General features: G+C 39.4%; 1 protein-coding gene across 2 annotated transcripts in view; it reads right to left on the minus strand.

Annotated features, from left to right (window-relative positions):
* Positions 1 to 11,406: 11,406 nt before the first annotated feature.
* Positions 11,407 to 24,537, minus strand: part of STK32B (serine/threonine kinase 32B) — a 157,422-nt gene continuing 144,291 nt past the window's right edge. For both annotated transcript variants that reach the window (XM_088163129.1, XM_014895351.2), the window contains one exon: positions 11,407 to 12,877. In XM_088163129.1, the coding sequence (XP_088019255.1) occupies positions 12,833 to 12,877 (45 nt within the window). In that variant the 3' untranslated portion in view covers positions 11,407 to 12,832. The remainder of the gene's footprint in view (positions 12,878 to 24,537) is intronic.

The raw sequence follows: 24,537 nt of genomic DNA on the forward strand, positions 1-24,537 counted from the left end.
GTACATTCAACAGGCTCTGATTGCCTCAGGACCCTGTGAAAATGTGTTTCTCATTCTAGGTCTGTAGCATTGGGATGCAAGTAGGTGAGACCATTTGTTTCTACCATGCAGGTGAGATCTTTCCTTCTAAAACCTTTCTTCCAAAATGAAGATGGTACTTCCCTTTCAACAACTCCATGATCAAGGACCTCACATAAAGTGAGGAGTTTGCTTGGAGCTCTCCTCTGCCTGAGGACTGTCTAATCCAGTCTCTAGGAAAGGACACTAAGCATGGACAGAGGGAAGTTTTCTCTGTAGATGCATTTGACAGGACCCTTGCTGAAGCCCCACCACTGATTGGCAAATGAGAAGAGAGGATGTTGACATTGGAAAAGGACTTTACCAAATCCTGCTTCTGTCTCAATCCTACAGAGGTTCCTAAAATCTTTGTTGCTATAAATTTAGGATGCTGGTTTTTTTCATTTGGATAATAGAAACACTGGCCATAATTTCTGGCCATTAAACAATCCCCTGCAGAAGAGATAAAACCTTTCTGGAAAATATTGCTGGTCCTTAAAGGAAAGAAAATCTTAAGTTTACCACTGAGTCTGCTAAATCAGGATTTTCAACCTGGTTTTGTGGGCTCTTGTGCTGATCCTCGTTTTCCTGGCGTTCTCTATCTTTTCACTGTTTTTCCATAACCATATCATAATAATATTTTTGTGTGTAAATAACTGCATCTGTCAAGCTGCCAGAAAAACAGGATTCCTATTTTGCTTTCAGCTGGCAGAAATTTTTCAAGAGAACATAGTCTTTCAGATAATGAAGCTTTGCAGAAATCTGCACTTTCCAAGGAACGTCTTGGTTTCCATGAAATGCGGAGAGGAGCCTTTCCTACAAGCCTGTTCCCCATCTCCCTGAGTTCTGGCAGTTCTTATGTGTCAGCTTTCCTGCCCTCCAGTTTTTGAGCCACCAAAAGCCCCTGCTGTGAGAGTGCTTTGATTGTTTCAAAGCTTTTGGTCTTGAAATAATGCTTTTGGAAAATATTTTCCTGGGAGCTGGTGAGCTCTGATCATACAGTACTTAATTTGTGCTCATGTTTCCTCAGCAGGTCTGAAAGATCTGGCTCTTTTACACAGACCTCTGTTGTGAGTGGTTGTGCTTTCCCTTTTTTCCTCTTTTTTTTCCATGGGAAACTACAGAAGGGTGAGATGTGCTTTGCCAGAAGATTCACATCATTTTATAACACTGTGGACAGTAGAAAATTAAATCTCTGCAGGGGAATGTGATCCATAGGCAGCAATTCTTCCATCCATCGCACAAGAATTTGCTCTGGCCTGACAGATCCACTTTCACCCCAAGCTCTCCAGGCTGCTTCTTGCCGTGCTTTTCCTCCCCTTACTTACTCATCCCTGGACTCCTTCACCTGTGCTGCCTCTTCCTGGCCAAGCTCTGCCAGCAGTCCCAGGCTCCAAATCTCTTGGTGCGTCTCAGCCTTAACCTCCAGCCCAATCTCCTTGTGTAATCTCAGATTGTAGCCTCATTCCTTGCTTTTCTCTTCCTCTTTTCCCAGACTCAGCTTTTCAGCCCAGATATTTTCTGTTCTAATTTGCCACCACCACTTTTGCTCCTCCTCCAGCTCTCTCACTACACAAACACACCCCAGCAGCATTGAGTAAACCGCATACTAAAGAATGTTTTGGTAGAATTTTAGGTTTGGTTTTCCTAGGTTTTACTGAATTTGATTCAAAATGCCAGTGGGAGACGATCAAGCAGCATCTGTGACCTGTGTCCTTCTGCCCAAGTAGCTTCTGGTAGCTTGTTTTCTACTGGGTGCAAAAATGTCACAGGAATAGGATAAACAGGGATCTTGAGAGCTGCTTGTGGATGAGGCTGTGGAGCACTTGGCCTGGATTTTGTACAAATCTTTAGACAGTGCAAAGTTGTGGTTGTGCTCAGGTGCCCTGTGTGTTGGACTCTGCCTTAGCAGAAAAGCCCAAACTGTGCTGTGCTGATTTCTTTGAATCAGTTTCCAGTGTTGGGGACAGCAGGTGAGAAAGGTGTTAGAGTGAAGCCAGATTCCTTAAAGAGAAGTATAGCAAAATACAGTTCTTTATCTTACTTCTCAGTAAGGGGTGAATGGAGAAAGCTATATCTCTTGAAAATAAATCAACTCGAGTCATATACCAGACCTGGATGGAACATCAATAACTGAGTGGTTAAAATATGAAGTGGTAGGCAAGGGAGCAAAACTATTTCCAAAATAAGTGATGTTTTTCTATGCATTTGTTCATGTTTAGTTAGTCTATACTTCTGTTCATGCTTAACAGAAAGTAAAAATATTTGAATTTTTCATTACTGGCCATCTTTCCTTCAGATGGACTGTGGGATGGAACTCTTCACTTTTCTAGCAGACACTGATGGCTGTTTAATGAGGTTAATACCAGTCAGCATAATTACCATCAACATGTCAGAAGAAAACATTTTGATAGATTTCCATTCAGCAGCTTTTACCTTTTTGCCTTGAAAATAGAAGAAAATGCTTCAGCTGACACTTGCTTTTATGTTGCTGCTTTGATCTTCCAATGGAAATGGATCTGTAATAACACTGGCGACTTCCCTTGCTTCTTTTACAGTGGAGAGACCTTTTCAGTAACATGATTTCTTGATAAAGAAAAAGGACATAGTGCTCCTTATTTTGGGTCACTGCACATTCCTCACTTTCCCCTAAATTTTGTGGATGGACTACTTCAGAGGCTGGCTGAATGGTGTTCACTTGCCAATTTGTTTTTGCAGCGAATGAAATGAATTTTCTTAGCCTTATGCACCCCATCTTCCCTCTGATACACACTTCTGTTCTTTTGGCAAAATAAAATTCCGCAAGAGTGTTAATGAAGGCTCTTGCCAGTTGCATTTTTTATTAAAAAACCTATTTTCAAGCTCACTCCATCCACTATATATTCTTCATACAACAAAAGGGATCATTCAATGTAGCTGTGCTTTAAATAATATAAATTTCAAAACCAAGCTTCATTTCAGGATATGTTTTAAATGTGCTTTCATAAAATGCTTGGATTTACCTAAAACAAATGTTTGTCATCTAAGAAAATATTTGTCATCTAATGAAAGACAAAACCAAAAACATACAGACATTAAGATTTGTTGAAGCAAATAATTTTCTTCAAACTGATATGGAAAAAATGCCTGAAATACATCAAAGCTACCACTGAAATGGAATTCATTCTCATTTTAAAAAGATGGAACTGAGAAGCGTTCCAGTCTCTCAGGATTCTGAGTTACACTTTGAACACTTTCATATGAATACTGATTAGAGACCAGTAACTTTTTGTCCTGTAGTTGATCTTGAGTGCAAGTAATATAGATGTGATACTTGAACAGAATGTATTTAGAGATTTCTCCTTAATTTTATGTTAAATGTACAGAACTCATTATGCCCTTCTGTACAGTCCTCTATGTAAGGACATCGTGTTTTTTTTTCATAGCATTTCCCCCCGAATTGAAGATTTGTAAAATATGGGGAGAAAAAAAAAGGTTTCTACTTACTGTGTGGCCCCCTCTCCTGGAAGGACATATTTTAAGTTCCCTGGGCTTTGCAAAGTTTCAAACTAAAGTTTTTTAATTTTCTGCATTATGGAGACCTCATTCCCTCAGGAAAGGCAGGATTCCAGGCATATCCCAGTGCCTGGGACGTGTTAGTGGTGAGCTCTGTGTGTCTGACAAGCTCTTGGAGCCCTGCAGGGCTGTGAGGTCTCCCTGTGAAGTAAAAGAAAAGGGCAGGCTCTAAGCACATGGTCCTGGGTTTCCCTGGGTTCTGTGCCTCAGGCGTCTACATTTATGGCACTTGAATATTTTAGCCACTAAAATCCCTCATTAGAGCTACCTCACAGTTCTGCATCCAGAAGGACCCAGCTAAGCTTGCTTGTAGGAAGGACTGCCAAAGATGATCTCACATCCCCACAGAGGACATGGCATCCAGTATGGGTAACAAAGACCCTTCTTTGAAGTACAAAGAATTATTGCAATTAAATATAATAAAAAGTTATTTACTTGAAAATAAGACATGGTGGGAAGCAGGGATGCTCAGTTCAGAGTTAAGTGGAAATTCTTGAGAGGAAGAGGGTCTTTAACACTTGGGCATTGACAGTGGGCAAAAATGGAGAGGTGCAGAAGGGAAGTTTAAAAAAACTTCCTTAAATTCCGATGTAAACAGACAGAAATTTATCTGATAGCATGAGAGAAAGCTCATCCTGTGCCAGCTTCTTGCAAAAACCCCTTTTGCTATTAATACAATACCTCCAGGTAACAGTAAGCTATGGCTGAGCAACACAAATGTGTTTAAATTATTATTCTATGTCTAGTCTTGCTGGCTTATGTTAAGCAAAATACCCTTATTTTGGAAGACACGATTTAAAAACAAAATATTATCAGATTCCAAGTACTGGTCTCGGGTGTTTTTTCGGTCTCCTAGAAGCACTCCATTCTCTCCAGCCCACTCTAAATACATTTCTAACTTTTCTGGCAGGAAATTTGCAGCTTTCAAATCCCTGGAGAGAAAGCAAGATTTTATTTTTGAACACACTTGTAGATATGTCTGCATTATGTCTCATTATACTTCAGCACATTATTTAGCTGGGAAGATTGAGGCTTCTGCCATCCATGGGCAGGAAAAATCTGTTTTCTATGTTATGACTGTTACCCTATGTATGTTTTCCTGTACGTGTGGCTTGTGATTTATAAAGGGGTATATATTACAAAGCTGTTGATGAACATGGGGCAAATGAACTCTCTCTCACAGCCACTCCTTTTAATTATAGATTAATATGTATATGCCATATAATGAGCATATCACAGTGTAAAAGATCAGAAAGATGGCTGCTTTATTTTAATTGAAAGGGTTTTGGAATAAATTTCTTCAAGAAAAACACAAGCATATTTTCAGCACCTTTTAAATCTCATAACATTCATTTATGAAGCAATTTAAACAGTTGATAGGAAGTGAGAAAATTATTTTTGAAGTGTACTAAATGGAAAAGATTTAATTTGGTCTTCTCAGCTAGTACAAATAAATATTCCTTCTTCAAGGAGAAAAAATACAGTCAAATAATTGGTTCATACATATGTATGCTCTTCAAGAACAGCAGAGCTGTGTCCCTGCTATAGATACTGTCTCAGCAAACCAATAATCTTGGTCCTACCAACAAGAATGGCAGCACTAGGGAGTGGAAGGTGAAAATCAGTATTGACACACTCAAGGTGGGAAGGAGCAGGCTCAGGGACTTAAACACATTGCTGTGGTACAAACATGCTAAAGCTAGGCAACAAAATACACAGAGCTTTGCTGTGCATTTAGCTGTTGAGTATACCCACACTTAAAACAACACAAAAAATCTTTAATCTCCCTTTTCCCCAAGACCCTACAGTATTATGAAACATGATAGTGTGAAGTATTTGCAACTTCATGCATCTTAAATATGAAAATGCAGCCTCATATCAATAACTTACAGTTTACAGGGCAATTGTAAACTGTCAGCATCATTCACATAGATTTTCCCAGAAAAGGACAGCACAACATCTTAGAAACACAGAAATCTTCATTTGTCTGGGAAAACTGGAAATACTGTGAGAGCAAGTCAGAGAAATACGTTTGTGGTGTGTGTTACCAGGGGAATGTTTGTTTTTAAAGAGGAGACAAATTACAGTGAGGGTAATATGAAGTAATGAAGGATCCAGAAAAGACTTATTATCTGGACTTATTAGTCTTCAAAATATAAAGATAAAGTTATAAAGAATAAAAGACTATTAATATGAAATGGTATTATATTTAAAATGCAGTTCCCACAATTTGACCTGTAGGATTCAATATTGCTGCTACAAGCTTTAGCAGATACTGTATCTTGAAGAAAATAACGAGAAGAAGGTTATGAAAGTCAGTGCTATGGTCTGAGAGCACACTGTCAGTTACATACATTTTCTCTGATTTTTCTGCCCATATTGTGTGGTTATGCCTCCCATCTGCAAAAAAAAAAAAAGAAGCTATGACACTTACTCAAATAGCTGTGCCAATAAGATGGGGAAAACATTTCAGAAATCTCTGAAATATATGTAAAAACACAAGACAAGCAGCCTTTCTTTATTTTACTGGCTGTTCAGTATTAATGTGTACCTCTGAAAAATGTAACATTAAGTTCAATACTGAAGTAAGAAGAATGCTGGCTGCAGGAAACACTTCAAAACATTCTGGTGGACTTGGTGGGGCTTCAGCAGACTCTGAGCATTTCCAGGATCTTTAACTCCTGGAGTTCGTGGCTCAACAGTAACAGGGTAGGTGGAAGTCCAGGTGTTTTGGATGACAGGTCACTGTTGAGGTGGGGATGTGTCTGGGGGTGGAATTTGGCTGAACTGTTCTGTGTCAGTCAGAATGTTGTTGAGCAGGGGTGGATCTCTGTGCTGCAGTGCTCACATGCAGATGTTTGCACCCCACACCTGGAGCAGTGAGTGCCCTGCCAGACCTTGGGGAAGGCAGGATTTATGGAAAACCACGCAGGGTCTTGACAAGGGGGTGCTGTTGACAGCTCCCATCATATTTACACACTTTACTTCATTTCAGCTCTCCACATCTGCCTTCAGCTGGATTCTGCAGATGCAGGGATCTGCTCAGCAGGAGTAGCCTTGTGTGCTCCTGCTGGCCTGAGCTGGCCTGAGGTTACAGCTGCTGGTGCCACTGCAGCAGGCTCTGCCAGCCCTCCCTCTACTCTCCAAGATTATAATGCCCGAGCATCTGGATATTAATGGGAAATTTATGGCCTGAAAGGAGATGTTGAACATAATTGAATGTAGAAAAATAATCCATAAATCTGCATTATATGGGTGATCATTACATTTGTTAAGCTGGTTTCACTGTTGCCTGCTACCCTTTTTCCAGTTTATTCCAGGCTTCAACATATATCTTATAAAGCTAGTTCTAAATGTAAATTCATTGCAGTAGTGTCTGACTTTCCTTAATGTGTGGATATAGCATTTATCATGATAAGACTCATGATGAATGCAATATTTTTCATGAGATAAATATAGACTTAGAGCATTCTCTCATTACTAATTAAACACAACAAAATTGCCTCGATACCTTTGCTCAGAGGCTGGAGAATATTATAGTCACTACAAAACTGTGTATAGAAGTCCTAATTAAATTGTATAGTACTCTTCCAAGAGGGATTTTTCAAGTACAAAATTACTTGTGGGAAAATTCCAAGGCTGTATTGCAGCACACATCAAAACAATGGATAGTAAGAAACAAAAAAATTCTCAAGAGTACTGGTTCCAACATAGTTTTTCCCATGAAAGTGTCTGTGGCTAAATCTAATTCCATTTAAAGGGCACTGGTTTTACATAACTGTATTCTTTGGCATACATTTTAGAAGGACTTGCATTTTATGATTGTTCTCAGTTGTGTTTCTCTTAATGGGTATAGAAAGTTACAGTATTTTTTATATGCCTGCTTTATTGTTTAGAATGGACTTAAAGAAACCCACAAATAAATAGCAAAGCTCTCTGCCCTATATTTTAATTTTGATTCTTTGGAAGGACTCATGAGGACAGTTGGACAATTTTGTAAAAAAATTGTTTAATTGATTAGATACATTGGTCCTTTGCAATTAAAAAGGACAAAAAAAGAGAGTTTGTGACTCTGAGCCAATTTCATTGATGTATAGAGCATAGCTAATATCAGCTATTATTGAGGTCCTGATTGTAGCATGTGTTTTCTCACAAACATGATTATAGGAAGCCCATTTGCATTGCTAAATGAAGGCTAAAAATACCAAAACATTTTTCCCTGCTGTCCAGAGCACAGTTGATTCAATCACTAAAATACAGATAAACAAAAGTAACTACTCTGATGAAAGCTGAGATGATGTAGCACAGTGTGTTTAAGAAATTAGTCATTTAGCTACTAGTATGCTCTCCAGAAGAAGTACCACAAAGCTCCTCTTTAAAAATCACACCAATCTATTGTGGAAGTTTTTGTGTGGCAGCAGAAAGATCTCTAAAAGCTTTACATTATCTCTGATTCAAAATTTATCACAGGGTGTGTTGGTAGCATGTGCTAAGGGACTGAACTGCAATGGAAGTGTAATAAAAAGTAATTCCTGCTTTCCCCAGCAGGACTGATGACTTCAGCTGCTGCAGGGGCTGTAAGTTGTTGTCTCTTTTGCTGCACTAGAAGGCAGAGACTGAGCAGCCCAGCACTGCTGACAGGGAGGTCTTTCCTTCCTTTGCTTCTTAATCAGAGTCTGCATAGATGGACTCACTTTTTCATGGATGAAGTCTGAGTCAAATACAGAAATAATGGCGATTACTTGCAGGGCAGTGGTTTGTTCCAGGTCTCCTCTTGGGGCAGGTGCTCGAGCAGTGAGGCTACAGAGGCAGCCTATTAAACCTGTAGCTTTTTCTATTAATACTATTTGAATATCTCCTTGCTTTCCAGCTTCCACCAAAACTGTAAATGTACCTGTCCAAAACCTCTAAGCTTCTCCTATGCTGGCACCCATGTTTTTCATAGCAGAAGTATTGGTATATCTATCCATGTAGAAAACAGAAAAATGCTTTGGGTCTGATTCAGCCTACTTCAGCTTCTCAGTACACCCCATTACAGCAATATTTAGGTTTAGTTTAAACAGTCAGGAATAAGGTTGAAATTGTGATCACATGTTTCTGCAAGCAGAAAACATCTAAATGACTAGAATGGGTGGATCAGTGCCTAATATTTCCTCAATAATGTGCCAAGACCTACAACCAACCCTCCAATTCCCCCAGATCTACAGGAATATCTTCTGGAAATATTACATTAATCATTTTTGTCAAGACTGCAGATGAAAGGAGCCATTTGTACTTTATGACAGTTGGTAATTAAACATTTACAGTACTGTGCCAATATTTAATGCACAACGTAAAAGTAGCAAACTGAACAGAAGGTAAATCTGGCAGAGTCTAACGTGGAGTGATGCTGTGGGAATGTGCACGTGTGATCAGAACTGCAACACCACAGAGCAAGAGGCACTGCAATAAACTGTGGTAGCAGCAAACTGCTTTTCCAGCTGTGTTAGACTTCTTTCTCTCTTCCCTGGAACAGAAAGGAGAAAAGTATGTTTATCTTTTAAATGACTTGGAGAAACCAGATGAGATTCTGGGAGTCAAGACCACTGTCTGCTTTTGCAAGACAATAAAGCTGTATAGAACAAATGAGTCCCAAGGAGTTTCTTCTGTTTTATGACTTCCCTGCTTTCTTTTTGTCCTCCATCTAGCTGAGTATATTGTAAAAACCTACATCTTACTTAGGACTTTCCTGTTTTCATTTCTGCTGGAGCACAAGACAAAAGTATGTTTGTGTATTTTCTTGTCACTCTAATACCACTTCTGCACTTAAGAATGAAAACTGTTTAATGTCTCTTACTCCCATTGAATAGATCAGAAATAATTCCATTTTTTTTTTCATAAGGATTAGACAGCAACTCGACAAATTGTCTGTGTCATCACAAACCAGATTAATCTGACTAAATGTCAGTGCACAATGTGCATGTCCACATCTGAGCTGTGTGCACTGATGTTTACTCCATGGAGGCAGAGCTACAGGGAGAACCATCTGCTGAAACAGACAGTCAAGACAGGGAAAGTGCACCACATCCAAAAATATTTTTTTTCCCTTTTTCATCTCTATTTTTGAGCCTGGATCTGACTAATTAATTTATCTTTTGTCTAAAGTAGGAGAGACAACTCTCAACCAAGGTGTTCTCAGGTGTGTTCCAAGGCTTTGTGACTTTTCTTATTGTATGTGTTCTGTCCCCACAAATCATATTCTATTAATAATAACCTCTCTTCATTTTCTTCGTCACAATTATCAGAGCTTCCCATGGCAAGACGATCCTTACAGCTATGTTGGTCGAAAGGAAAGATGAAATAAGAGTGTAGGTGTTCCTGAAATAAGAGTGTAGGTGTTCCAGAGAGATGGGGGTCCATCCCTAGCAGCATTCAGGGGAAATATTGGATGGGGCTCTGAGCAACCTGATCCAGTTGAAGGTGTCCCTGCTCACTGCAGGGGAGTTGGACTGGATGACCTTTGAATGTCCCTTCCAACCCAAACCATTCCATGATTCTTGGATTCAATGTTGGGTCTCCATGGTACAGCTGAGGGCATTCACTGATCTGTGTAATAAGTTGACTCAGATAATTATATGCAGCATAAGGTACAGTTTGCAGTCAGTGGAAGTGCCATGGACTATGGATAAAGCTGATTGGTGCCATGATTTCATTTTTTTTGCAAGCAGTTCAGTTTGAGAAATGATTGTGTGGCAACAGGCGTGAAATTAGTGTCTGAGTGAGCTTGCATTCATGCACAATATTCTGTGCAAATATATGTAAGTAGGTGCAATCTATTCAATAACCAGGCTCCTCTCGAAAACAGCTTAGTAAAGCACTGGCAAAGACACCCAGCCAGAGACAGATCAGACTGTAAATATTTGGTAGAATCCTGCTGCTAATTAAATTCTATCTGCAGTAAACTCCTCCAATTTTTCATGCAGTCAGTGACGATCTTGCACTATGTAGATCTTTCATTCTACCCACTTCTCATTCTATAAACCCAGGCTTCTTGGGGACTGTGTGCTCATTATCTGCAGTGCAGCTGGACAGGAGAAGCTCTGCTGTCCTGACATCCACATGAGCCACATTTGGGGAAGTTCTATCTCAGATTTTCTCTCACCTGTTCCTGTGGTCTACAGGCTCAGCGCTGGGCAGATGGCAATAACTGCTCTCTTGGAACACATCTTCTGGTTTTGTATTCCCCAAAAAACAGATGATTTGGGTGCTAAAATATGTACCAAGATGCTTTAGGGCTGTAAGGTTGGGATATTTACTTTAAAAATGCCTTCCCAGCCTCAGTTAAGGTACTAGCACAGTGGCATCCTATGTGGCTGATGTACAAAATCACCTAGAGTAACTCCTCTTGCTAAAAATAACTGTAATCACAGAAAAAGAATCAAATGTGCAATTGCCGTTTCCCCCCTTGTTTTTCCAGCTGGAAAATTTTACATGGAAAATCTCAATGATTTAGTGGTTCTCCTTATGAACACTATGGCTCTCCAGATCCAAGGTCCAAGATCACAATATATTTTGATGGGAACAGAATAATAGGTGTTTCTGAAATAATGTGAAATGCTATCCACTTTAGTTCCTTCCCAAGGGAAACAAATATCAAGGGGAAAAAAAATGGATGGGAAATATTTTATTCTGGGCAATAAAATCTGTCCTCTTTTGACCAGAAAAATTTTGCTCCTTGGCTTGATTGATCCTATGATCCTATGATTATTTTAGATTTCAGTCTGTGACAAATTAAGCAAGTAGACTAACACCATGTTCATGACAGACGTAAAATCTTTACCTTTGTACATTTGTAGACCGTTGTTGATGACATGGAACACCATATCGTTTCATGGAATGTTAAAAATCTGTATTTGTGAAAAAGTTGTGACCAAAGTTACATATAACATGAAACAAAATTTACAGTAGATTCAATTACAAAGAACTTTGTTTTGTAAAAGATAGAATGGAAATTATGCAGTAAAAATAGATTATTTCAAATAAAATGTTTTTCACTTCCAAAAACCTAACTTATTTGTTTTAAAAAGTTGAAATTAACTTTGCTTACAAGTGGTAACCTTTAAAACAAAAGCACAATTGGACAGAGTAAACATGCATTTATTATCAAAATGTGGATGTACAAGTTGTAAAATACCATAAATGTTTGGAATTTTGGCTGCTGTTTAAAATAAAAGGATTTTATGTCAACAATATTTAGACTAAAGTATGTTGCTTTCTATTCAAGATAGTTGCATCCAGAATAGATCCATGAAAACAGAGACACATGTAACTTCTTAACATTTTATAACACCTAGCAATGGATCTGAACAAATTATTAATGTTTTTAGCTCTCCTTACTAAGCTGCTTTTTAACTCTGGCTCAGTCAGCCTATTGTTACAAATAAAAAGGTCTTTCTTTGCCATGGTTACCATACATAACTAATGTATCTGATCCTGTATCCACTAAAGTCACTAGCAAAATTTTGACTTGGCCAGGGTCACATCTTTTACTACAAAGCAGAACACATGATGTTAAAGACCAATGTGAATACACTCACACTGCAACTTTTTCAATGAGTTTCAGGTATTTAAATAAAATTATTCGGTGTTTGGCCTATTTGACACTACATTAACGTATTTACATCATGTACATCTGTTATAAAGTCAACAGCAGGTGCTTAGAAACAGCTGTGTCCAGCAGTTTCACAAAATTTCAAACTAGACCATTTTAATTGACAGAGAGATTGGGGGTAATGTTAAAGCCTTCAAGATAAAGCTGGCCCCAGTACAACGTTGTCTCTTGCAAATATCCAGGAATGTGGCAATCTTTGAGAGGCTGCCTAATGAATTGTTTCAAGTTTTCTTCCAGGATTTTGAAAACAAAAGTCACACTTACTTAAAAAACTGCATTTTGCTGCTGATGGTCATTTTTCCAGTGGCAGAGTCAAGAGGAGAGCAGAGTCGTATGTGGAAAATCTCAGCCAGCGTGCCAGTGTGTGGGTTTGTCCTTGGCCAGGGATCCTGCTTTTGGTGCTTTTGGAGGGGTGAGGTGTGGTGGGGTGCAGGGGGTGCAGAAGAAGGGGTGTGCTGCTGTGCCAGCCTGTGTCACTAACTGCTGCAGCCCCTGGTGCAGCCGTGTCCCAGCAAGTTGTTGTTCCTCCCATCCTGGAGTTTCTCGTGGCTCTGAAGAGATGCTCTGCTGTCAATGCTGGAAGCCTGTCCACTTTGATCCTGCTGTCTCCTTAATCTGCCAGAGGTTAAAAATACAGATAGAGCTGTCATGTGCAGGTAGCTGTATCAGAAGGACAGCTGCTGCCTGCCCTCTGGATAGCCACAAAATCCTGGGTATAAAACGCTCCTGCACCATTTCACCTGCATTAACTGCTTAAGCTTTATAGCTGCCATTTCCTCTGAATTAAATATGTGCAAGGAGGTCTTGGACAAATTCTGCTCGCCTTAAAGCAGAGGAGAGTGCTTTCTCTGGCTTTAGCACCTCTGCTCAGACTGTAACTTGGTAAAACCTCCAGGCAGGTGGAGGCTGATGAAAGCTGTTGACTGGGCTCAACAACAGCTGCTCCCCTCTGTTGTCCTACAAAATTATCAGTAACCTTAATCAGTAAAAGAGAAAAAAAACATGAGTGAAAGTATTTTCAATATTACTCTTGTTATTACTTCATATGTTATCAAAACCTCATCAGTGGTTTCAAGGAACAAAACCAACAAAACCCTATGCTTAAAGACTGCAAAGTTATCTTCTTTTGACATCAATTTCAGAGAACAGCAACAGCCCTAGAAGCACCTGCAGTCCCCACCAACCATGCTACCATAGAGTTTCTCAGCATTTCTGCTCAATAGCAATCTCTGTGATTTTACTATGATTCATGTCATATTCAGTATTTTCCTCCAAACACAGTGTAAATACTTTCAGGAAAGACATAAAGATTCATGTGGTACGAATCTTCTTTATTTTGGAAACATGAACAGCTACTATTTTGAAGGATTTTTTCTCTGTTTTTTTTCTCAAAATGGGAAATAGTATTCCTGAAAAAGGCATCAAGACTTGGCACCAGAGACAGTATGGAAGAGCTCTTTGGTACAGCAATTATAAAAGGTATATATGCTATACTTCAAAAAAACCCCAACTTTGCAAGTAATACAGAATACCTAGAACACAGCAATTAATGGAAGAGCATGCAAAAATCAGATTTAAAGGGTCAATTTCAAACCTTTAAATACTTCCAGGTGGTGTAAACAATATGGAGACACCATAGTGAACACTCAGAAGAGAATGTGATGGGACATGAAATTACTGTAATTAGAGGAGGCTATTAAAGCAAAAAATATGGGAACACTCTGTAAAAGGGCAGACACATTAAATGAAAAGCTGTAAGACAGACTGAAAATGACAAATTAGAGGAACAAATTGCCAAAAGTATTTCTGGTGAATTTTTTCAAGTGCAACAGAAATTCAGTGGATACCTTTGAGTCTGTGGGTCAATGTATGAGTGAATTATTAGAGGTAGCACAGATAATATGAGTCCCCAGCTGCAAAGCCAATGAATTATCTTCACCAATGTTCATGACAAATGAGCTTAGGAAGATTCTTTTCCTTAAGAGAAATATGTCTATCATCTCCAGTTAAAACATCAGTGAAACAGCTTTAGAACCAGTTGCTTAAATTAATGTTGACAAAGCATCAAGAAAATGGATTTTCACCCAAGGACTCTAAGAAAATTATAATTTTTGCACAGCTGAATGGAGAATGTAACTTATTCTTCAAACTGTCTTGGAAGACAGCAGATGTGATGACTTTAGTTGTTTGTTGGTTTCAGGTGTTTTTTGTTTGCTTGTTACTTTGGGCTTTTTTAACAAGATCTTCAAAGAAGATCCAAGAGAGTACCAGAAGAGCAACAGAGTTCGACTTGAGACTTGAAACATCTCAGGATCAGAGCTATGGTACAAGGCTAATGTATTTGTAGGCACTGAGAGAAAAGACTGCAGTGCTTGGAAACTTATGTTGCAAAGTGTAGGTGGCAAACCTTGCAAACTGCTAAATAGTGGAGTGAGAAAAATTTTGGCTCTATAGAGATCTGAGGAATCATTGCATTGGTCTAAGACACTCAAGTGCTTTCTCCCTGGAATTGTGTATTTCCTTTATTTGTAAAATGCTGAAAAAGAAGGCGTTTACTGCACTGCTCAAATTATAAAGAAAATAAGAATTCTTTCAATAACAACATGAAGCAAGAAAACACCAACTTTAAATCTTTTTTTGAGAACCTCGAACTAGCACAATGGCAGAATGGATGTAAGGAGGACAGTGGAAAAAGGAGAGAAATAAAGTCCATTCTGAGTTCTAAGGACACCTCTGGCCAGCCTCAATATTTTCACTCTCTACAGAGGTGGTTAATAATGCTTATTTATTTCCATTATTTTCTTTTATCTTATTCCTACTTCCCAGGTCTGTTGAAACAGAACATGGGGATTTGGAAGTGCTAAAGAAATACATTGTTTTAGCAGTGCTTCACTATATTCCCTTTTCAGACATTTTCTTTTTCTGTCTCTAGATTCACTATGCATATTTCAAACTATCAAAGTAAGCAATAGGTTATTAACCTGATGATGAGGTAAAAAATTAACTGCTATTTAACTCTTTAATAATTTATCAATCACTTTATTCAGCTATTAAAATTACATTAAGGATTTCACTCTAGGGGTTCAGTTATTGTGGGCGTACAAAAACCTGGTTACATGTGTACTCTTGGGGTTGGGAAACTGGACTAAGAACCAGGAGATGCTGATTTTGTTTCCACCTCTGACACCCTATAGACAAATTGCAGCACTTTTCTGTGTTTCAGCTTCTCTCATCAGATAGAAGGCAGCTGCTGTCAAGAATGATGGAAGCTGAGAACTTTGTGTCTCTAAATACTGCTCTGTGTCTCACAGGCCTGGATGAAACAAGGAATTACAGTCTGGTGTCTGTGATAATTAGAAAAGAAGGTGGCATGTATAATCAACCAAAATATAATTATACTGCATGTATAATTATGCATGTATGTATTATTGAATATATAAAAATACAAAAGCAAAGAGAACAGACTGGCTAAAAGCTAGCATGGAAAATAAAATATTGAACAAAGAAGGACTGCAACAACTACAGCAGGATAAAATGAAAATCACAAACATCTAATGAAAGCCAGTAGCAAACTTGGGACCGCCAGGGAATTGCTTACAGCTCAGCTTTGTTCTCTAGATGAAGAAGAATATTGAAGTTTGTCTTTAGGCTGTGTAGTAGGATAAGTTCAATGACAAAGAATGAAAAGTTGCAGATTCAACATAACTGTCAAAATTGCAGATTTTCTAAGACTAAGCCCTCCTCCCGTAGCACTGCAGTTTCAGAAAAAATAAGACAATTGGTTTGTATTTCTCTCTAGCTCAAAACTGCAGAGTCAGGTCAAGACACAAAGAAATGTGTGTGCACAGTCTCTTCAGCTGGACAATTACAGAAGTGAAATTTGTCTCTTTTTGGTGCATTCTTTATTCCTTGGTGTCAAACCCAGAGCACTTTTATGTCAGATGTTCTAAGCTTTAAAAATTGTGAGTACCTTGGCATGTTTCCTGTAATCATGGCAAAATAAATGCATTCTGTTCAACAATGACACTAGTGCAATAAATCATTTGTAGGAGGCTGCTCTCCAGTGAATGACTTATCTTGCCTTTAAGCTGATGCAGCTACAGGCTGTGATAACTTTATAAAGGCCCAGGGAGAATGAATGGATTGAGGGAGACTTTGTGGTAGATGTGAAGCAGGTACCTGTTCCTGTGCTGAATACTGTAGGCTAAGAATAAATAATAAAATGGCCAGCTATGGAGGAAAAAGTGAACAAGTGGTACTAGTGGATATAGTCATATAGAACAAAAAACTCTACAGGGAAAAGAGGATGAAAATGAATTTGAAGTGTCTGTTACATTTATTCCATGACAGTTCTGTACAAATATATAAGTAGTCTCAGAGGCAATTATGTTGGGAACTAAGAGTGGTTCTGCTGAACCAACAAAGAGTTTTCCTTCCCTTCACCATTGATCCATGCAATATTGATATTGTGTGGCACTGAGCATTGCAGAGGCTCCCCTCCAGCAGTGAGGAAGAAACTGTACCAGCCACTACAGGAATGCATCAAAACCAGAAACTGAACTTCCAGTCAAATCTTGGCTTTGTCACTATTTCTGGTAAAGAAAAAGAGCCTGTGTGAGCCATGAATTGGTTTTTAAGGTTCTTATTTTCTCAATATTCAGATATTATAGTATCATTCCTGCAGCATTGATTTCTGATGCTGGATCTTGAATCTGGTATCAGTCAGTGGAAGGGAATTCAGAGGAGAGGGAAAAATTCTATGTCCAAAACCACTACAGCAGTAGAGAGCACTGGCAGCAGGCTTTGCAAAATGTGGCTGCTGTGTTTGAGAGCCATGTGGAGGCTGTTCCACTGCCTGTCACTCCTGGCTCTTTGGTGATGGTTGGTACCACCTTGGTGCAGCTGATGCATTCCTCAGTGGGTCCTGCCAGGCTGCCAGGGTGGAATGAAACCTCAGAAATGTGAGGACTTGTTTCAAACTCTGGGCCTGCTCTCAGCAGCCATGAGAGGACAAAAGAGACCTCAAGCCAGGCAGAGCTGCCCCTCCCCTGAGACTCCCACACTCACCACATCCTAAAGGAAATTTTTATTATGAAAAATCTGCAAGTGAGTTTGCCAATGTTGCAAATCAGGTGTCCTGAATGTGGAGAAAACAGAACAGTCTGATTGGGAAGTGGATTTGCTTTGCCATTTCTAAATTTAGCATTTTACTTTGATTTCACTTTGATTTCTTGATATTTCACTTTGCTGGAGAAAACAGATGTTTTGCTTTTCGTCTGGGGAAAAGAAGAGTGTAATAAAATAAATTTTAGAAATTAGTTTTATTGTTGGAAACAAAGCCTATTAATGAAAACTTTTACATCCCTTGGGATAAGTCCTAAGGAATAGATAAATCAGTGGAATATTTATCCCAATCATTCTTCACAAGGGATGGGGACTGAGAGCAGAACAGATGAGACATGTCTATATTGTTCTTTTTGAAATTCATGAATCCTGGAGGACATTTTGCTAAATAGTCAGAAACCCATCTCAGTTGTATGACTTAGCAGCTACACAGAAGTAATGTTGATGACTTGTGCAGATGGCCTTGCTAAAAAGCTAATTCTAAACATGGAAAAAAAAAGACTGATCTGTCATGAGGAATGACTGTGCTGAGGAAGAAACTATTTCATCTACATGTGTCTGACCATGCCATGTGTTTTGTCTACTGGACCACAGATAAAGAAGGCACAAGGGGATTTTTAAAAAAGGCAGTCAATGTCCTAATGTCCAAATTCCTTTTTTTTTTTTTTTAGAATTAGTTGGCAAATAACATAGCACTAGAAACTTTTCACTCTCAATAGAAAAGATCTAGCAATGACATTTTGTGAAGGACTTGAAAGAAGCTGAAAAGAGACAAAGATAAACACTTTTATATCTCAGACATAGAAAATAGAAACCTGGAAGTTATGCTATATAACTACAATTGCTGGATATTATCATGTTGAAAAACTTTCATCCAAATAATTTTTACAGGGTTGTATAATTCTGTAGAGGGACTCCATAAAGTAAGAAGATCCCAACAGTAGCAATGTCTCACAGGGATCCTGTCAGAGCTTGGGACATCCAGCGTGTCCAGCCAAGGTGGGAGCAAGTTGCTAAGATAGCTAAGGATGGAGTGAGAGATATCTTGGCAGGCAAGGGGTCAGTTTGGTACCCACTGCTATTGCCTGCCCACTGTTTGTTTCTAATTTTAATTTTTATTCCATGTGGTACTGATGCATCCAAATTTGTATACAAACATAACCAAAAAATGTCTGGATGAATAAATAACAAGTGGTCAACACAATTTCTTCGTCTAGTTGTTGACTCTTTAACTGTCTACTTAATACTGTCTATCCCTGAACGCAACTAATCTGTTTGGCTGATAACTAAGCACTTTTACCAAATGGTCCAGAAATTGCTCCCTAAGGAAATGGAAATAGCAGCTGCTTTTTGAAACTGACTTTAAGGCTTGGTTCCACACAAAAGAAAGATGAAATGTGCATCCCAAAGAGTTTGTAGCATTTATGGCAGTCTGGAGCTCCACAAACTATATCCCCATCCATCTCCTTTATTTCCAGTCAAAAGGTATAAAAAGGAAAACTTAGTGGGACTTTGGAGTCTAACTGTGGCAATAAGATTTGCTTATTGTGGAACAAGTACAGATTATTATCCCTGTGTTAGTCACATTTTTAAGTGGTTTTATGGAGAGAAACATGCTCGAGAAAGAACAGAAGTGTTTGGACCGTGAGGATTCAAAAGGACTCACATTGGGTGTGATAAAAATTATAAGCACAAAGCTGCTGGGTATCTTGAGCTTTTCATGTTGGTATAACCCTCATGAAAAAGGACATGTTTTGGTTTACATCTCAGTCCTAAGTGTTCAGTGGTCAGTAGGTGGTCGACAGGTGGAAATTAACAGTATTGGTCATACCAGCTCATTTTCTGCATCAGCTCACTCAGCAGCCCCAAAAGAACTCTTTTTTCCTTGGCTTGGCACTGAGGAAAAATGTTCACAGCACCCACAGTCTCTCATGTTTTAGCCAGAGAAAGTCACTTCCCCAAAGTCACGCGAAACCTGATCATTTAAAAAATCCCAGGCTAAGCACTATAGCAGCTCAGACGCTTCAGTAAAGCAGATATTTTACAAAAACAGGGCAAGACTTTCCAGTGAAATGTAGGTCCTGCAGCACACGTTTTTTCAAAAATAATGGGCTGCATGCATGTGCATGTCACACTCCACTTTGAAAACTTCACCCATTATTTTTCTGCCATCATTTTAACATCGAATGCAGGCAATGATTGTGGAAATACTGATAATGGAGCATGACATCTGGGACAATAACAGCTTGGCTTGTCATCTGCTTTCCTCTGTTGGGAATAAAAATGAACTTTGACACACAGTCACTTAATAATTTTCTGCCTGCATGTTTTAAGGTTTCTCTTATAAATTGGTCCTTGCTGTGTTCTATTTCTGTGAAAATGGAAGAAGCTGGCAATATTTTACAATTGTAAATTAGTGTCACTCTTTCTCTTATATCTCCTTTATTCTGCTCACTAGTTCTCTTCTGCCAGGTTTTCATTCAACATCTCTTTTAGTGAAAAAGTGAAATAAAGAAGGAAGAAGTGAGCAAGGGATCCCGATCAAGTTGTTTTTTAACTGAATAGGCATATTGGGAAGAATATTTTTACTTTTCAAAACAAAATAGGCAGAAAATTTGTCATAAAGAGCTGAAAATCCCTAGGTTTGCTTTGTTTTTAAAAAAGTTAACTAAAATGAGCCTATGAGTTGATCAGGAATTCAGACTATTTGCCTAATTTACACTTTCATTCATAAAGAAGAAAATAGTAACTTTTCTCATTGTAAATCTTAAGGAACAGTCATGTTTGCCCAATTTTGATATAATTTCCCAATTTGAAAAGATGTGCTCTAATTTCATAACAACATATAGCAGAAATAATTGTTAATCGTGCTTAAGTTACTTGGTAACCTGAACACTGACAAATTATTCATCCACTTCTCATTCCTCAGTGGTACCTGCGAGGGCTCCAATGCCAGGCAGCAAATAGAGCACTGCATGGGGATGTAATTTCTGTATTTTAGACATTAATTCCATTCACTCCTGAAGGTGGGGACCAATGTCTGGAAGTTGAGCGAGTGGCACAGGCTGCCTCACATCCTTATGGCTGACCTCTAATCTGCAAACCAGAGCTGTTGTGTTCCAGCTGCTTGTTGGGCAGCCTTTGGTCTATGATACCCCCTGAAACATAAAGGGATTTTCTTCAAAGAGTGATTTTGGCCTGGGTGAAAATTATTCCAAGGACTGTGCTAACAATGGAGCAGTATGGAACACTGCCTGTATATTGCCTTTAAAAAACAGGTAGAAAACAGCAGTGAAAGTAGAAAATACAGGATAAGGAAAAAAAAATGAGTAGAAATGGAGAAAGGAAAGTTAAGCACTTTAAAAATGGGGATGGATTCAAAAGAATCTCAACTAATTAATTAAACTAACAAATTATATAGATAATTAAAACTATCTCAAAAGACAGCTGTATATAGCTAATGTCCTATTTGGTTTGTTTATTAAAAATTCCTCTTTCCACCTAGCAGAGCAGCAGAAAGCATGGGAGAGTTAATAGTGGACTTTTCTTCAGTCTCTGCACAGAGTGATCTCAGAAGTCTTTTCAGGAAAACAGCAATCTCTGAAAAGTGTATGAATTTTCTAAGCATTTCTGAATAAACAAAGAAGGCACAATCTTGCTCTGTGCCAGAGGAAGCTTGGGGCAGCCCAGGGATCAAGGAGCTGCTGAAGCAGAAACAGCACTCATCACTCAGCAACATCAGAGCTGAGTCACACGCCTCCAAAGTGAAAATCAGTCTGTAAATTTAGATAAATTTCCCCTTGATCTCGAGTTTGTGAAGAGAACCAATGTGTGCAGAGGAGCTTTAAGTGGAGCACAATCCTCCCTGCTGTCTGTGTTACAGCAGGTGTGTGTTTTGGGAAACCTGCAGTAACTCCAAGCAGTAACTCCATCTAACCACTGGCCAAGAGTGGATGTCATGAATCTTTGGCACTTCCTTGCTAATGTTTACAGCTATGGCTTGCTTGTTCTTGGTCTCCTGCCCCTGTGGCTATGGACATACACTGTGGTCAGACCACAGAGCACCTGTGCCTGCAGAACTGACATTTAGAAATTACCTGAGTGCACCAATGAGGGAGGGATTTTATGCCAGCTAACTGTAGACAACTGAAAGATTAGTTCAGGCTCTCTCTACAGGGTAAATAGAGTCACCAACCTAGATTAATTTCTTCACGTCTAAGCTATCTAATATATGTATCACAGACGAATCTTGGGAGATACAAGTCTCTCCTCAATGAGTACTAAAGGGGCTTAAATTAAAGAAATTATTTTTGGATATATTAATTTAAAGGAATACAGGCTTGCTGCATCTCTAGAAAAACATGCATGCCTTCCCTCTTTGAGAAACAGATTCAAGGTCCTTCCTGTTTAGTGGCTCCACAAGCTCACCACAGACTGCACTGTTAGCAGAGCCAGTTTACTTCTGGATTAGAGCTAATTTGCACCCACACGGTTCAGGCGTGCAGAAATTGAATGGTCCCATCAGTCTGCAATGCAGCACATGGTGATAAATTCTGCCAAGACTGGGTAATGAAATCACCAACAGGAACAGGGGTGCCATTGCCTGCTCATCCATGCAGACGTGCCTGTAGTGAATTCAGGCTCTGGCTCTGCCAGCAGTGGCTTTTCTGCATGACTTGGTCTATAACTTGAAAAATACTTTGTCATCTAATTCCCATTTATTTCATGTATCTCTGAAAAACCTTGTGTACAGCCTGTGGGGTAGGAGCTGTTCTGTGACTAATCACTATTTAACTCAGTCTGTCTTTGACCCCAAACATGCTCTCTTGGTACTGAATGTTATGATAGAAACAGTCAAAATCTCAGGGCTGCTTTCCTAATACACTGTGATGTATGTGTTTTGATAGCTCAGTAGACTACCAAGTAATTATTCAAATAACTATATTTTAACTCAGTTTAAATGAATGATTTTCAGACGAAAAGTTATGCTTTATTGCAGCTGAATGTGAAAACTAAAATTCTGGGGACAGTATCCCCCTGTAGCAGGCTTCTTTTACCACTGACACTCATGGCATTTATTCCCACCCTTTCAAAAAAGCCTCGGGGAAACATTCTTAGAGTCTGGATAATTGATTCAGGTTGATGGTTCCTGCTGAGTAATTACACTCAGTAAATGGCTGTGAATATAATTTTCTATCAACCAGCAATTTATAATCAAACCTAGTGGGCTCAGGTGCACATACAGCGTGAGTGACATGTGAAATACTAGTATACAGAAGGCAAGTGAAAAATTGTACTGGGTGCTGTGGCATGTTGACCTGTACTGTCTTGAGATCTGAGGTTTATCCTGGGATTTGATAAAGCAAAATAAGTAAAGACGTGAAATAAATCAATAAAGACTTCAAATGATGTGCAGTTATTTAAGAAAATGTGACTAAACCAACTGATTAACATTAAAGGCAGGTTCAGATGACTAAAATAGGTGTCTCTTAGAAGTGGACTCTTGTCTGTTCAAGACCAGGTGCATCCTAACCAATATCTGCCTTGTTCAGGCACATTTTAAAATGGGAACAAGTTTTCTAGTTTAAAATGTTTGCAGATCCACATCTACAAGGAGCATGAAAGCAGTTACGAAATTTCCCAATAATATACTGTGTTTTAGACCTTCTGGGATGACAGGGAAAAGATTTTTTTTCTATTTAGTCAAAATCCAGTTTTAAGACTATAGACACCTGTCCACAAATGTGGACATTTCTCAGCAGTGTGGGCCAACCATAATTTTCAAAAAAGACATTAATTTCCTAGCCTGCCTTTGGTGTGTATCTTGCAGGATTTAGGCTCACCCTTTTGTTCAGCTACAGATGAAGATGTGCAGATGAATAGATCACATAGAGGTCAAGGGACCCACTGTAGCAGTTCATGAAGAAATGCAGTCTATGTGAGGAAACTCACCCCGGAGCAGGGGAAGAGTTTGAGGAGGAAGCAGCAGCAGAGACAACATGTAGTGAACTGACTGCATTTCCCAACCCCACGTGTCCCTGTCATGGAGGAGGCAGAGGTTTTGGGAGTGAAGTTGAGCCCAGGAAGAAGGAAGGGGTGGAGGGAAGGTGGGATTAAGATTTGGGGTTCATTTCTTGCTATCCTGGTCTTTTAGTTATTGGCAATAAATTAAATTAACCTTCCCCAAGCTTTTTTGCCCATGACAGTAATTAGTGAGTGATCTCTCTCTCTCTGTCCTTTTCTCAACCATTCTGCTGTATTTTCTTTCCCGTGCCCAGCTGAGGAGAGCCATTATAGAGTTACTTTGGTGGGCGCCTGGCACCCAGACAGGGTCAACACACCACTAAAATCAGTCTGGCTCTGCCTAATTATTTGACCCGACAATAAACATTCTCAGGCTGGCATATGCAGCTGGGATTAGGCAGGTTCAGCCCTGCCTTTCTCACAGCACCAGACTTCCAGGAATTAAAGGCAGTGAGTTGCCAGGGAACATTCACAGCCTGCACTCGCCTCTCTGCAGGCTCATCTCTCTCCACCTATTCCTTATGCAAGATTTCTCTGCCTCAGCCCAAAACTTAACTCCACAAGAAATCTGACCAACTGTGCAGCTCTTCCATTCCCTGTAGGGTGGACTCCCCAGAGGAGGCTGAGCCAGGAGTTCACTTGTGATTGCACAGCACAGTTTGTAACTCTCAGTTAATCATCAAACTGCCCTGCACAATGTGGGGAAAGGTGGTGCCTCACACAGGGACCCCCAGAAGCCACTCCACTGAACACCGTGTCATCTGGGTTAGCCAGTGAGGGGCACCCACACCTGGGGCATGTATTGAGCCCCTGGTGGGACACAGGAAAATTAAATCCACATGGGAGGTCTTCCCAGAGCATGGGGAATGTGTCCTGGAATGCAGCAATGGACAGTCTCAATCTCACCTAAATCTCCTACTGACCTAAGCCTGCATTTCTTTTCCTGTTTCCAAAAGGGGATATATACATAATACATAATTGCATATATGCTATTAGGCGTATTTGTATATATATACATTTTACTGTTCAACCCTTGTGCTGTTGTGAAGGCTATATGAAAATGGAAACCTTGAAAGCTTTGAGAGCCATAAATGCACAAACCCAGCAATTCCACCTAAAAGAGATTC

This window comes from Sturnus vulgaris, chromosome 4, assembly GCF_052056855.1.
Source record: "Sturnus vulgaris isolate bStuVul1 chromosome 4, bStuVul1.hap1, whole genome shotgun sequence".
Taxonomy (NCBI): domain Eukaryota; kingdom Metazoa; phylum Chordata; class Aves; order Passeriformes; family Sturnidae; genus Sturnus; species Sturnus vulgaris.